This window comes from Oncorhynchus tshawytscha, linkage group LG15 (genome assembly GCF_018296145.1).
Source record: "Oncorhynchus tshawytscha isolate Ot180627B linkage group LG15, Otsh_v2.0, whole genome shotgun sequence".
NCBI lineage: Eukaryota > Metazoa > Chordata > Actinopteri > Salmoniformes > Salmonidae > Oncorhynchus > Oncorhynchus tshawytscha.
This window is the reverse complement of record NC_056443.1, coordinates 2,579,373-2,593,101: the sequence shown is the minus strand read 5'-3', so window position 1 is coordinate 2,593,101 and position 13,729 is coordinate 2,579,373. Positions and strand designations below refer to the sequence as shown.

The 13,729-nt window shown below is 39.9% G+C and overlaps 1 protein-coding gene and 1 pseudogene across 1 annotated transcript; both read right to left on the bottom strand.

Moving 5' to 3' along the window:
* Nucleotides 1–3,338: 3,338 nt before the first annotated feature.
* On the bottom strand, nt 3,339–4,928 carry LOC112264556 (annotated as a pseudogene).
* A 3,478-nt stretch (nt 4,929–8,406) lies between these two features.
* On the bottom strand, nt 8,407–11,720 carry LOC112264555 (normal mucosa of esophagus-specific gene 1 protein-like). Its single transcript, XM_024441229.1, has 4 exons — nt 11,504–11,720; nt 11,122–11,210; nt 10,814–10,874; nt 8,407–9,511 (listed from the first exon to the last, which is right to left on the bottom strand). Exons 1-4 carry the CDS (start codon nt 11,600–11,602, stop codon nt 9,443–9,445), a joined length of 318 nt encoding a protein of 105 aa, XP_024296997.1. The 5' UTR covers nt 11,603–11,720; the 3' UTR covers nt 8,407–9,442.
* Nucleotides 11,721–13,729: the final 2,009 nt, after the last annotated feature.

The window sequence follows — 13,729 nt, the reverse complement described above, 5'->3', positions numbered from 1 at the left end:
CCTGTGGATGTATTTCAAGGCCTACCTTCAAACTCAGTGCCTCTTTGTTTGACATCATGGGAAAATCAAAAGAAATCAACCAAGACCTCAGAAACAAATTGTAGACTTCCACAAGTCTGGTTCATCCTTGGGAGCAATTTCCAAACGCCTAAAGGTATCACGTTCATCTGTACAAACGATAATACGCAAGTATAAACACCATGGGACCACGCAGCTGTCCTACCGCCCAGGAAGGAGACGTGTTCTGTCTCCTAGAGATGAACGTACTTTGGTGCGAAAAGTGCAAATCAATCCCAGAAACAGGTACAAAAGTATCTATATCCACAGTAAAACGAGTCCTATATCCACATAACATGAAAGGCCGCCCAGCAAGGAAGAAGCCACTGCTCCAAAACCACCAAAGCCAGACTATGGTTTGCAACTGCACATGGGGACAAATATCATACTTTTTGGAGAAATGCCCCCTGGTCTGATGAAACAAAAATAGACCTGTTTGGCCATAATGACCATCGTTATATTTAGAGGAAAATAGGGGAGGCTTGCAAGCTGAAGAACACCATCTCAACCATGAAGCACAGGGGAGACAGCATCATGTTGTGGGTGTGCTTTGCTGCAGGAGGCACTGGTGCATTTCACAAAATAGATGGCATCATGAGGATGGAAAATTATGTGGATATATTGAAGCAACATCAAGACATCAGTCAGGAAGTTAAAGCTTGGTCAAAAATGGGTCTTTGAAATGGACAATGACCCCAAGCATACTTCCAAAGTTGTGGAAAAATGGCTTAAGGACAACAAAGTCAAGGTATTGGAGTGGCCATCACAAAGCTCTGACCTCAATCCTAAAGAACATTTGTGGGAAGAACTGAAAAAGCATATGCAAGCAAGGAGGCCTACAAACCTGACTCAGTTACACCAGCTTTGTCAGGAGGAATGGGCCAAAATTCACCCAACTTATTGTGTGAAGTTTGTGGAAGGCTATCCAAAACGTTTGACCCAAACTAACCAATTTAAAGGCAATGCTACCAAATACTAACTGAGTGCATGTGTAACAGTATAACTTAAATCATTATCTCTACTATTATTCTGACATTTCACATTCTTAAAATAAAGTGGTGATCCTAACTGACCTAAGACATGGAATTTTTACTAGGATTAAATGTCAGGAAATGTGAAAAATTGAGTATAAATGTAGTTGGCTAAAGTGTATGTAAACTTCCGACTTCAACTGTATATGGGTACCAAGGTAACAAGAGTTCAGACTTTGCCTCACAGGAAGTCTATCTGTCCAGGCTCACCCAGTGGTTAAATGACACATGCTCATCTGTGGTAATGGCAGCTATAGTGCCTTCAGAAAGCATTCACACCCTTGAGTTTTTCCACATTTTGTTGTGTTACAGCCTGAATTTAAATGGATTAAATTGAGATTTTGTGTCACGGGCCTACACACAATACCCCATAACGTCAAAGTGGATTTTTAAAATTTTTGTGTTTACAATTTATTTAAAAATGAAAAGTTGAAATGTCTTGAGTCAATAAGTATTCAACTTCTTTGTTATGGTAAGCCTAAATAAGTTCAGGAGTAAAAATGTGCTTAACAAGTCACATAATAAGTTGCATGGACTCACTCTGTGTGCAATAATAATGTTTAACATGATTTTGAATGACTTCCTCATCTCTGTACCCCCACATACACTGAGTGTACAAAAAATTAGGAACGCACCCCTTTTTTTTTACCCCGGAACAGCCTCAATTCGTCGGGGCATGAACTCTACAAGGTGTCGAAAGCATTCCACCGGGATACTGGCTCATGTTGACTCCAATGCTTCCCACTCATGTGTGATGAGTTGTGCATTCTTTTATAGGTCCTTGGGCACCAATGTTGTACTGGACTGTCAATTCACTAACTGTAGTCCGTCTGTTTGCTCTGCACAATTTGTGTCACAGCCTCCTTTGTCCTCTTTCATCAATGACCACTGGCCTGCCGTTGGCTGGAAGTCCTTTAGGTGGTGAACCATTCTAGATACACACGGGAAACTGTTGAGCATGAAACACCCAACAGCTTTGCAGTTCTTGTCACACCCAAACTGGTGCGCCTGGCACCTACTACCATAACCTGTTCAAAGGCACTTAAATATTGTGTCTTGCCAATTCACCCTCTAAATGGCACACATACACAATCCATGTCTCAATTGTCTCAATTAAAAATCCTTCTTTAACCTGTCTCCTCCATCTACACTGATTGAAGTGGATTTAACAGTTAATCAATAAGGGACCATTCACCTGGATTCCCCTGGTCAGTCTATGTCATGGAAAGAGCAGGTGTTCCTAATGTTTTGTACACTCAGTGTATACGTGTAGTAAGTGGTGATATAATAATAACGCTTTATGAGAGGGACATGTAGGTGTTATTGCTCCACCAACCAGTAAGAGGACTGTCTCTGAATGCCAAACACAAGGAGAGCAACACAAAGGTGCATGCACGCGGACACAACAGACACACACAGTGTCCTGAAGGTAACTCTATCCCCATCTTGCTCTCCCTCTGCCTCAGTGTAATCAGTAATTATGTTAAGAGAGGGATTGGCTCCAAGCAGCCCAGTCTGGTGCATTAGGACTGTTCCATCAGTCAAGACGATGCATGGCCGATATTGTTTTCTGAATGCTAATTCTAGACTGACATTTTGGGACACAGACAGAAGCCAGACAGAACTATGATGTCACCTTATGGACAGTTTGGCACAAGGGCCTTCGTTACACAGGTTAATGTCTCCATCAGACACACTTATGGGGACAGAGACAAGCCAGACAGAGCTGTGATAAAGTTACCTTGATGATAGTTGGGGACACAAGCTTTTGAAAACAACCACCAGAATTGACGCACTTAACTCCATGTAGACACTCCTCATTAATAACACGAGCAATGGTACATTGTTTTGGCAATAATTATTATTTCACACACTAATGCGATTTGTTTCAAAAACAAACAGCTGTGGTCACATTTAGAGTCAGCTATAGTGCAGTACAGTGCAGTTACATCACTGGGACAGACAGACAGCTGGTTTACAGTGAAGACAAAAGCTTTTACTCTTTACAGCCTGGCGATGTAAGTAACACTACAGCTGTGGACATCCTCAGTCCTGGGGACAGTTCTGAGCACAGTGATACCCCACCAGCATAGCAGAAGTGTTTCCGCACACTAAGTATCAGAGAAACTAGTCATGGCAGAAAGGATTCTGTTAGACTGGGAGGGGGTGCAGGGAAGGGCAGGGAGGCAGCTCTCATTCAGGATGGAGGGGGGAGGAAGGGGAGAGAATGGAGATAAATAGAGAGAGAGATTACTTGGTCATACTCTTCATCAGCTCCAGCTCTTCAATGGGCCTCCATTTCTGGTTGATAGTGACCAGCTGCACAACACCAACAATAACACTACTGGTCATGTGTTACTACAAATACTCACCAGCGTTGGGGTCAATTCCATTTAGATTTAGTCCATTGACAAAGTAAAGTAAAGTTCAAGTTCCAGTTTTCCTCATTGCTTGATTAGAATTACAGTTTCCTGAATTGACAAAATTGAAATGGAATTGACACCAACCCTGCTACTTCACACAACATCCACAGTCAATCAATCCCACAGGGCATCAAATCATCCCCACTGCATCTGCCTCCTTTATCAATAGGTCCCCATGCAAAGAATCAACTGTGAATACAGATGTTAAGATAACAGATTAAATTACTTTTAGATGACAGTAGAAATGGGAGATGTCCCGCCCCCGGGACTTGGCAACGTTTCTCTGATGTGTGACTCAGGAGAATAGAGGAGGAACCACTGCACTGGCACACAACCTATACCCATAACGTTAACCACAGGTCTCAATACCCATACCAATATCAATTTAGAGTGGTCCTCTATCAGAAATAACGAGGCATATAAAGAGTGTTTATAATGTAAAGCATACACAGCTCACTAATTAAGCAAAAAAAAAGATAGAAATGTCAATACCAACATAGACAGGTAAGAAATAGACAGACATAAAAAGTGTTTATAATGTTATCAATCACCTTCTGTGGTTTAGATGGCTCCAGTCTCTCCCAGGGTTCAGGGTTTGTGCTTTTATTTAAACTGAATGTAAGTTGAAGACAAATTATTAAAACAGAATATATCTCTGCCTGCTATGCCAGGGTTTGTCTTTATCAAAATATAAAGTTAAGGGGCAGGCCTGTCAGAGACTGATAAACAAATGTGGAAATCAGCATGGGGCTACAGTTAGAGCAAGATCAGACCAGGTTAGTACTTCAAGTTTCTAATCGTACCCATTACTAGAAACACAATGAAATAACCAGACAAGGAAATATAATGCACATGCAATAACAAAAAATGTGGATTCCCTAGACCCAGATTAAATCTTACCCTGGACTAAAAATGCTTTGTACAGTACTAGGTTCATTTGGGTCTAGGAAATCAGACCTAAAAATGTACAGCAAATACATGATAAAATACATCAAATCTCACATGACATCATTCTTGTAAATAGGAAGTAGAGGGAGGCACAGGTGACTCCTACAGCAGCCAATGCCACAAAGCCAATCAGAGGATCAGCTGGGAGAGAGAAACATGTAGCTGTCAGGATAAGGGCCTCATACCCTTATACGTGGATAGCATGGTTGGTCCTAACTCCATTTGAGAATTGGGGAGAATTCTACATATTTTAATTCAGGAAGCAAGGGAAATGAAATTCCCATAAATAAATACAACTTAAATGATTTATTTGGAATTTAATTTAAACTCTTGAAGGGAATAACCTTGCTAGGATAGGAAGAATGAATAACCTTCATCAGAAACCATAGAAACACTGATCCAAAACAAGAAATAGAGAGAAACTCACCTCTTTCCTCTTCCTCAGCATCAGAATAAATCCATACTACATTTTATTTTCAAATTCCATTTAGGTATTTAAAAGAAAACACATAGCATGATGATTGAGTGGAATATTAATTTGGTAAAAAGTATTATTCTGTCTAGCAAATCTTTTTCTGTGTAGGTCCATCCTATAAGGCAACAGGTCTATACAGTAGATGCTGACCGTCTCACCTGCTGCCGCCAGAGTCCCAAGGTCCTTGTGAGCAGAGCATCCTGATCGTCTATTGAAGTAGGCTACTATCCGACCAGAGGTGATACGAGTTGTAAAGCACGTAGACATATTCACTATCGAAATCCTTCACAGCGTTTCAATTGAGCCGGCGGTTGATCAACTTTCCTCTGTGAGTGTGAGCGCATCGCCCCCGGTGGCTTCAAATGTTCAAGGTGAAAATGCCAAGTGCAATTCTGTTGCATGTTTTCTGAGCATCTTGAAAGCAGAGAACTCTTTCAAGTAAATATAATTGTTAGAACCATTTTGATAGAAAATAAAATGTGTTTAAATGGTTGGAATGTAAAGAGACTATTATTTAGGGAAAACAAATATGTTTAGAAAACTTTTCTAATTTGTTTCTTGTGACACCTGGTGTTTACCTGTATTGGACCAGCAAATTAATATGGTGCAGTCAGTCATTGATAGACACCAAGCATACACATTGTTTTCAACTACACTGAACAAAAATATAAACGCAACATGTAAAGTGTTGGTCCCATGTTTCATGAGCTGAAATAAGAAATCTCAGAAATGTTCTATATGCACAAAAAGCTTAATTATCTCAAACTTTGAGCACAAATTTGTTTACATTCCTGTTTGTGAGCATTTATCCTTTGCTAAGATATTCCATCCACCTGACAGGTGTGGCATATCAAGAAACTGATTAAACTAGCATGATCATTACACAGGAGAACCTTGTGCTGGGGACAATAAAAGGCCACTTTTTTATGCACAATCACCCGACCTCAACCTAATTGAGTTGGACTGCAGAGTGAAGGAAAAGCAGCCAAGTGTTCAGCATATGTGGGAACTCCTTCAAGACTGTTGGAAAAGCATTCCAGGTGAAGCTGGGTGAGAGAATGCCAATAGTGTGCAAATCTGTCATCAAGGCAAAGGTTTGCTACTTTGAAGAATCTAAAATCTAAAATATATTTTGATTTGTTTGACACTTTTTTGATTACTATATGATTCCATATGTTATTTCATAGTGTTGATGTCTTCATTATTATTCTACAATGTAGAAAATAGAAACATAAAGAAAACCCTTGAATGAGTACATACATACATACATACATACATACATACATACATACATACATACATACATACATACATACATACATACATACATACATACATACATACATACATACATACATACATACATACATACATACATACATACATACATACATACATACATACATACATACATACATACATGCATACATACATACATAACATATACAGATAAATAAATACAGAAACCAGGTCTGGCACAAAGAGAAGATTCACATGGGAGACAAGCCTATACACAATCTATATACTGTACACATGCATTTTACCACATATAGAAGCTAAATATTTTTTACAATTTAATGCTAGGTGTCTCTTTTTCTTTTATTCCAGGCTTTATCTAAACATTCCGCAAACGGAAATACACAATGGACAAAAAAACATTACAATTGAAAAGAGCAGTAACTACACGTTTGGTCAGAATTGAGTTAAAATTTAAATCAGGCTTTGTAGTATCAGTTTATCTTGTGTCAAATTTGCTGTAACTACAAAATCCAAGTAAAAACCAAGGCAAAAAGCAGTAAATGAAGTAACTAAATGCACTCTGGCTTTGTTCCACCATGTTTTCACTGAAGTTACTGTGATTTGCCTTGATATTCTATTGGGCCCTGAGTTTAGGCTATCCCAATCATGACGCCCTTACACACACACACTATGAGAAAGCCAAGAAAGTTGGATAAATACATTTAGATTTTAGATAGTGCACTTTGCTTTTGCATTACCAATATAAACTCAGCAAAAAAAGAAACGTCCCTTTTTCAGGACCCTGTCTTTCAAAGATAATTCGTAAAAATCCAAAATAAATTCACAGATCTTCATTGTAAAGGGTTTAAACACTGTTTCCCATGCTTGTTCAATGAACCATAAACAATTAATGAACATGCACCTGTGGAACGGTTGTTAAGACACTAACAGCTTACAGATGGTAGGCAATTAAGGTCACAGTTATGAAAACTTAGGACACTAAAGAGGCCTTTCTGCTGACTCTGAAAAAGACGAAAAGAAAGATGCCCAGGGTCCCTGCTCATCTGCGTGAATGTGCCTTAGGCATGCTACAAGGAGGCTTGAGGACTGCAGATGTGGCCAGGGCAATAAATTGCAGTGTCCGTACTGTGAGACGCCTAAGATAGCGCTACAAGGAGACAGGACGGACAGCTCATCGTCCTCGCAGTGGCAGACCACGTGTAACAACACCTGCACAGGATCGTACATCCGAAACATCACACCTGCAGAACAGGTACAGGATGGCAACAACAACTGCCCGAGTTACACCAGGAACGAACAATCCCTCCATCATTGCTCAGACTGTCCACAATAGGCTGAGAGAGGCTGGACTGAGGGCTTGTAGGCCTGTTGTAAGGCAAGTCCTCACCAGACATCACCGGCAACAACGTCGCCTATGGGCACAAACCCACCGTCGCTAGACCAGACAGGACTGGCAAAAAGTGCTCTTCACTGACGAGTCGAGGTTTTGTCTCACCAGGGGTGACGGTCGGATTCGCGTTCATCGTTGAAGGAATGAGCGTTACACCGAGGCCTGTACTCTGGAGTGGGATTGATTTGGAGGTGGAGGGTCCGTCATGGTCTGGGGATGTGTGTCACAGCATCATCGGACTGAGCTTGTTGTCATTGCAGGCAATCTCAACGCTGTGTGTAACAGGGAAGACATCCTCCTCCCTCATGTGGTACCCTTCCTGCAGGCTCATCCTGACATGACCCTCCAGAAAATAAAATTTGATTTGAGCATGACAATGCCACCAGCCATACTGCTCGTTCTGTGCGTGATTTCCTGCAAGACAGGAATGTCAGTGTTCTGCCATGGCCAGCGAAGAGCCTGGATCTCAATCCCATTGAGCACGTCTGGGACCTGTTGGATCGGAGGGTGAGGGCTAGGGCCATTCCCCCCAGAAATGTCCGGGAACTTGCAGGTGCCTTGGTGGAAGAGTGGGGTAACATGTCACAGCAAGAACTAGCAAATCTTGTGCAGTCCATGAAGAGGAGATACCTTGCAGTACTTAATGCACCAGATACAGACTTTTACTTTTGATTTTGACCCCCCTTTGTTCAGGGACACATTGTTGAATTTCTGGCTGTGGAACTTGTTCAGTTTATGTCTGAGTTGTTGAATCTTGCTGTGTTCATACAAATATTTACACATGTCAAGTTTGCTGAAAATAAACGCAGTTGAACAGTGAGATGAAGTTTCTTTTTTTGATGAGTTTAGTTGTTGAAGGTCATACAAAGGCAGAGTGCAGTATCGGCATTTTAGGGGTCATAGGTCAGATCAGTGGTCATAGTTGTTTTCCTTAAACAATGATTTTATAATGAGATAATACAGTGCCTTCAGAAAGTATTCACACCCCTTAACTTTCTCCACATTTTGTTGTGTTACAGGCTGAATTTAAAATGTATCAAATGTATATATTTTTTGTCACTGGCCTACACACATATAATTTTAAAGTGGAATTTTGTTGTATGAAATTTCTACAAACGAATAAAACATGAAAAGCTGAAATTTGCTAAACAATTCACATAATAAGTTGCATGGACTCACTGTGTGCAATAATAGTGTTAAACATGATTTTCTGTACCCTACACATACAATTATCTGGGTCCCAAGCACTGAATTTCAAAAATAGATACAACCACAAAGACCAGGGAGGTTTTTCAAAGCCTCGCAAATAAGGACATAGATGGGTAAAGGACGTAGATGGGTAAAAATGAAAAAAGCAGACATTGAATACCTGTTTGGGCATGGTGAAGTTATGAATTTACATTTTTAATTCAGGCTGTAAGACAACAAAATGTTGCTTAAGTCAAGGGGTATGAATACTTTCTGAAGGAACTATCAGTGCATTATTATAGTACAATATATTTAGCTGGAAAGACCACCTTTTTTAAAGCAATTTTTCTGATGGTGGCATTGTCATCCTACAGCCATGGCTTTAGATTGGATCACACAGGCACACACTCCTCATAACTCATTAATAACACAAGCCATGCCCATGCCCACTTATTTCACCCTCACACATACATTATGTTTCACAAACAAATAGCTTTGGTCAAACTTATAGTCAGCTATTGTGCAGTATTAGAGAATCTAGTTTGTGTCGAAATTGCTGGTCATTCCGCTCGACTGATGGAAGGGGCGGTAGGCAACTTGGTGGGCTCCCAATCAGGATGGAGGGGGAGGGGAAAGGGAAAGGGAGAGGGTGGAGCCCGCACGAGCGAGATTACTTGGTCATGCTCTTCACCTGTTCCAGTTCTTCAATCGGCCTCCACTTCTGGTTGATAGTGGCCAGCTTCAGAATAGGAACAACACAGTCACTTACACAACAGCAACACTTACAACAACAAGCACCACTACTGATCACATTTTACTACAAATACTCACCAGGGTTGGGGTCAATTCCATTTACATTTGGTCAATTCACAATGCCAAGTGACATTTTTCCTCATTGCTTGATTAGAATGTCAGTTTGCTGAATTGACTGAATTGAAATGGAATTGATACCAACCCTGTTAGCTTCCAGTGTTGGGGAGAACTGAACTACATGTACTTTGTCTATTTAGATGTTTTTATTAAGTAGATAACAACTGTTTTACCATGTAGTGATGTAGCTGACTACTGGAACTACACACTACTTCTTTACCATGTAGTGGTGTAGCTGACTACTGGAACTACACACTACTTCTTTACCATGTAGTGGTGTAGCTGACTACTGGAACTACACACTACTTCTTTACCATGTAATGCTGTAGCTAACTACTGGAACTACACACTACTTGTTTACCATGTAGTGCTGTAGCTAACTACTATAACTACACAACTACTTCTTTACCATGTAGCTAACTACTGGAACTACACACTACTTCTTTACCATGTAGTGCTGTAGCTAACTTCTGGAGCTACACACTACTTCTTTTGCAGAAAGAAAATTAAATATGGGTGAAATAATCATTTCCTTTTCAGAATAAGACTTACCTAATTCTCACTTGAAACATAATTTTTGTGTTTAATAGGTTAAATTACCTACCTATAATTCAGATTTACATATGATCATTTTTCATGAAGTAGTTACGATGTAGTTATGTAGTCATGAAGTAGTTACGATGTAGTTATGTAGTCATGAAGTAGTTATTCAACGCAGCTTTAGTTAAGTAAACTATATTTTTCACAGGGGTAGCTTTAGAGTAGCTTAACTTCTTTCAGTGTGAAGTAATTGGTAGCTTGGTAAATTTTATTTTCAGAGTAGCTTCCCCAACACTGCTAGCTTCTCACTACATCCACAGTCAATCAATCATCCATCATGTAACACTACTGGCGCCTGCCTCCTTCACCAATAGGTGCCCATGCAGAGTATAACCCATGAATACAGACGTGTAGATTACAGTTTAAATGACGTTTAGATGACAGTTAAAATGGGATAGATTCATCCTGCCCACGATGAGTGAGTTATAGTTATACTTGGCAATGCTGCTCTGTTTGTGTGACTAAGCAGAACAGAGAAGGAACCACTGACACAAATGGCTACTGATGCCAACGCCAACGTAGAGAGGACAGAAATAGACATAGAAATAGTGCTTTTAATGTTATAAATCACCTTCTGTGGTTTAGATGGGTCCACTCCCTCCCAGGTTTCAGGGATTCTACTTTCATTTAAACTGAAAGAAAGTTGAAGACAAATTATTAAAACAGAATATATCCCTGCCTGCTATGTCAGGGTTTGTCTTTTATCAAATGAGAAAGTAAAAAAACGGCAGACCTGTCAGAGACTGATAACCAAATTCACTTTAGATAAAAGTTTTTTTTAAATGTCAGGTTAGTACTTCTAGTTCACATTACTAGAAACAAAACAAATGCAAGACAAACAAATATAATCCATATTAAATAGTATACATTAAATCTCACATGACATCATTCTTTGTAAATAGGAAGTAGAGGGAGGCAAAGATGGCTCCAGCAGTAGACAATGCCATGCAGCCAATCAGAGGAATCACCTGGGAGAGAGATGTCAGGATGAGGGCCTTATACTTCTTATAGTGGATAACTGGGTTGTTCTTAACTCCTTTTGAGAATTAAGGTCCTCATACAGTATTTCAATCCAGGAAGCTTGGGAAAGGAAATTCCCATAAATAAATAAACCTGATAGAAAAGACAAGCTTAAATTCTCTATTTGGAATTTCCTTTAAATTCCTGAGGGGAATAACCTTGCTAGGATAGGAGGAATGAATAACCTTCATCAGAAACCATAGAAACACTGATCCAAAACAAGAAATAGAGAGAAACTCACCTGTTTCCTCTTCCTCATAATCTGAATCAATCCAAACTTCATTTTGCTTTTCAAATTCCATTCGGTATCAATTCTTACTGTGTATAGTAAATCATTCATCTGTGTAGGTCTATCCTATAAGGCAACAGGTCAATAGATGCTGTCTGTCTCACCTGTTACTGACAGAGTTCCAAGGTGCTTGTGCACCGTCTGTCTGAAGTAGACTCCTAGCCGACTAGAGGTGATATGAGTTGTAAAGCACGATATGAGTTATAAAGCACGTAGACAGATGCACATGATCAAGTCTGAGCACATCTCCCCCCTGTGGTGTTAAATATTCAAGGTGAAAATTACATGCATTTATTTGTACACGTTTTCTTAGCATTCAGACAGCAGAAAAATATTTTAAGTAAATGTTGTTATAGTCTCTCATAGATAGAAAATAAAAGGTGCTGAAATTGTGTATGGAATGTAAATAAAATACATTTAAAAAACCTTATATTTGTTTATTGTGATACCTGGTAAGTTACCTGTATTGCGCCAGCAAAGTTATATTGATGGACTATGATAGATGCCAAGCAGAGACACAGGTTTCAACTGTGTTTATCTACCGTTTTGTTTGGAATTTGTATCAATATATCATTTCATTTATCATTTTAAATGGATCACTTTTGTGCCATTTTTTTTTGTTTGCCTTTGCCATCATTATCACATTGGAATCAAAAGTGGAACCATAATTGGGGAGGACGGGGTCATAGTAATGGCTGGAACAGAATTAATTGAATGGTTGTGTTTGATGTGTTTGATAACACTCCATTCCAGACATTATGAGCCTTCCGCTCACCAGCCTCCTGTGCATTATGGCCAAACAGAAACTGTTTGGCCATAATGACCATTGTTGCATTTGGAGGAAAAAGGGGGAGGCTTGCAAGCTGAAGAACACCATCCCAACTGTGAAGCACGGGGGTGGCAGCATCATGTTGTGGGGGTACTTTGCTGCAGGAGGGACTGGTGTACTTCACAAAATAGATGGCATCATGAGATGGAAAATTATGTGGATATATTGAAGCATCATCTCAAGACATCAGTCAGGAAGTTAAAGCTTGGTCGCAAATGGGTCTTCCTGGACAACGACACCAAGCATACTTCCAAAGTTGTGGCAAAATGGCTTAAGGACAACAAAGTCAAGCTATTGGAGTGGCCATCACAAAGCCCTGACCTCAATCCCATAGAAAATCTGTGGGCAGAACTGAAAAAGCGTGTGCTAGCAAGGAGGCCTACAAACCTGATTCAGTTACACCAGCTCTGTCAGGAGGAATGGGCCAACATTCACTCAACTTATTGTGGGAAGTTTGTGGAAGGCTACCCAAAAGGTTTGACCCAAGTTAAACAATGTAAAGGCAATGCTACCAAATACTAATTGAGTGTATGTAAACTTCTGACCCACTGGGAATGTAATGAAAGATATAAAAGCTGAAATAAATAATTCTCTCTACTATTATGACATTTCCCATTCTTTTTATAAAGTGGTGACCCTAACTGACATAAGACAGGGAATTTTTTTATTAGGATTAAAAGTCAGGAATTGTGTATGTAAACTTCCGACTTCAACTGTGTATACTGTATACCATCTACTACACCTTGCCAATGCCGCTCATCCATATAATTACAGTGAGGGAAAAAAGTGTTTGATCCCCTGCTGATTTTGTACGTTTGCCCACTGACAAAGAAATGATCAGTCTATAATTTTAATGGTAGGTTTATTTGAACAGTGAGAGACAGAATAACAACAAAAAATCCAGAAAAATGCATGTAAAAAATGTAAAAAATTGATTTGCGTAGAGCTTCCTATTGGTTGATTCTGAAATTTCCCAAGTGGGAAACTTGGGCCTCATCTTTCTACAACAAGTTTCCAAGTTCAAAATGTCTGAGATTTTTAGGTCCATGTTGTCTTAAACATGGCATTAGATGATACCCGAGTTTCCAACTTGTAATTGTTGGATGACCGTTCAAAACAATGTATCCCAGTCGAGGTTGTTTTGTCCAAGTTCCGAGTTCCCTTGAATGCACCATTACATTTGGTCTATGGGTAACATAAACTTGAGTTTTCATGGGCTCCCGAGTGGCGCAGCACTCTAAGGCACTGCATCTCAGTGCTAGAGGCGTCACTACAGACCCTGGGTTGATTCCAGGCTGTATCATAACTGGCCGTGATTGGGAGTCCCATAGGGCAGCGCACAATTGGCC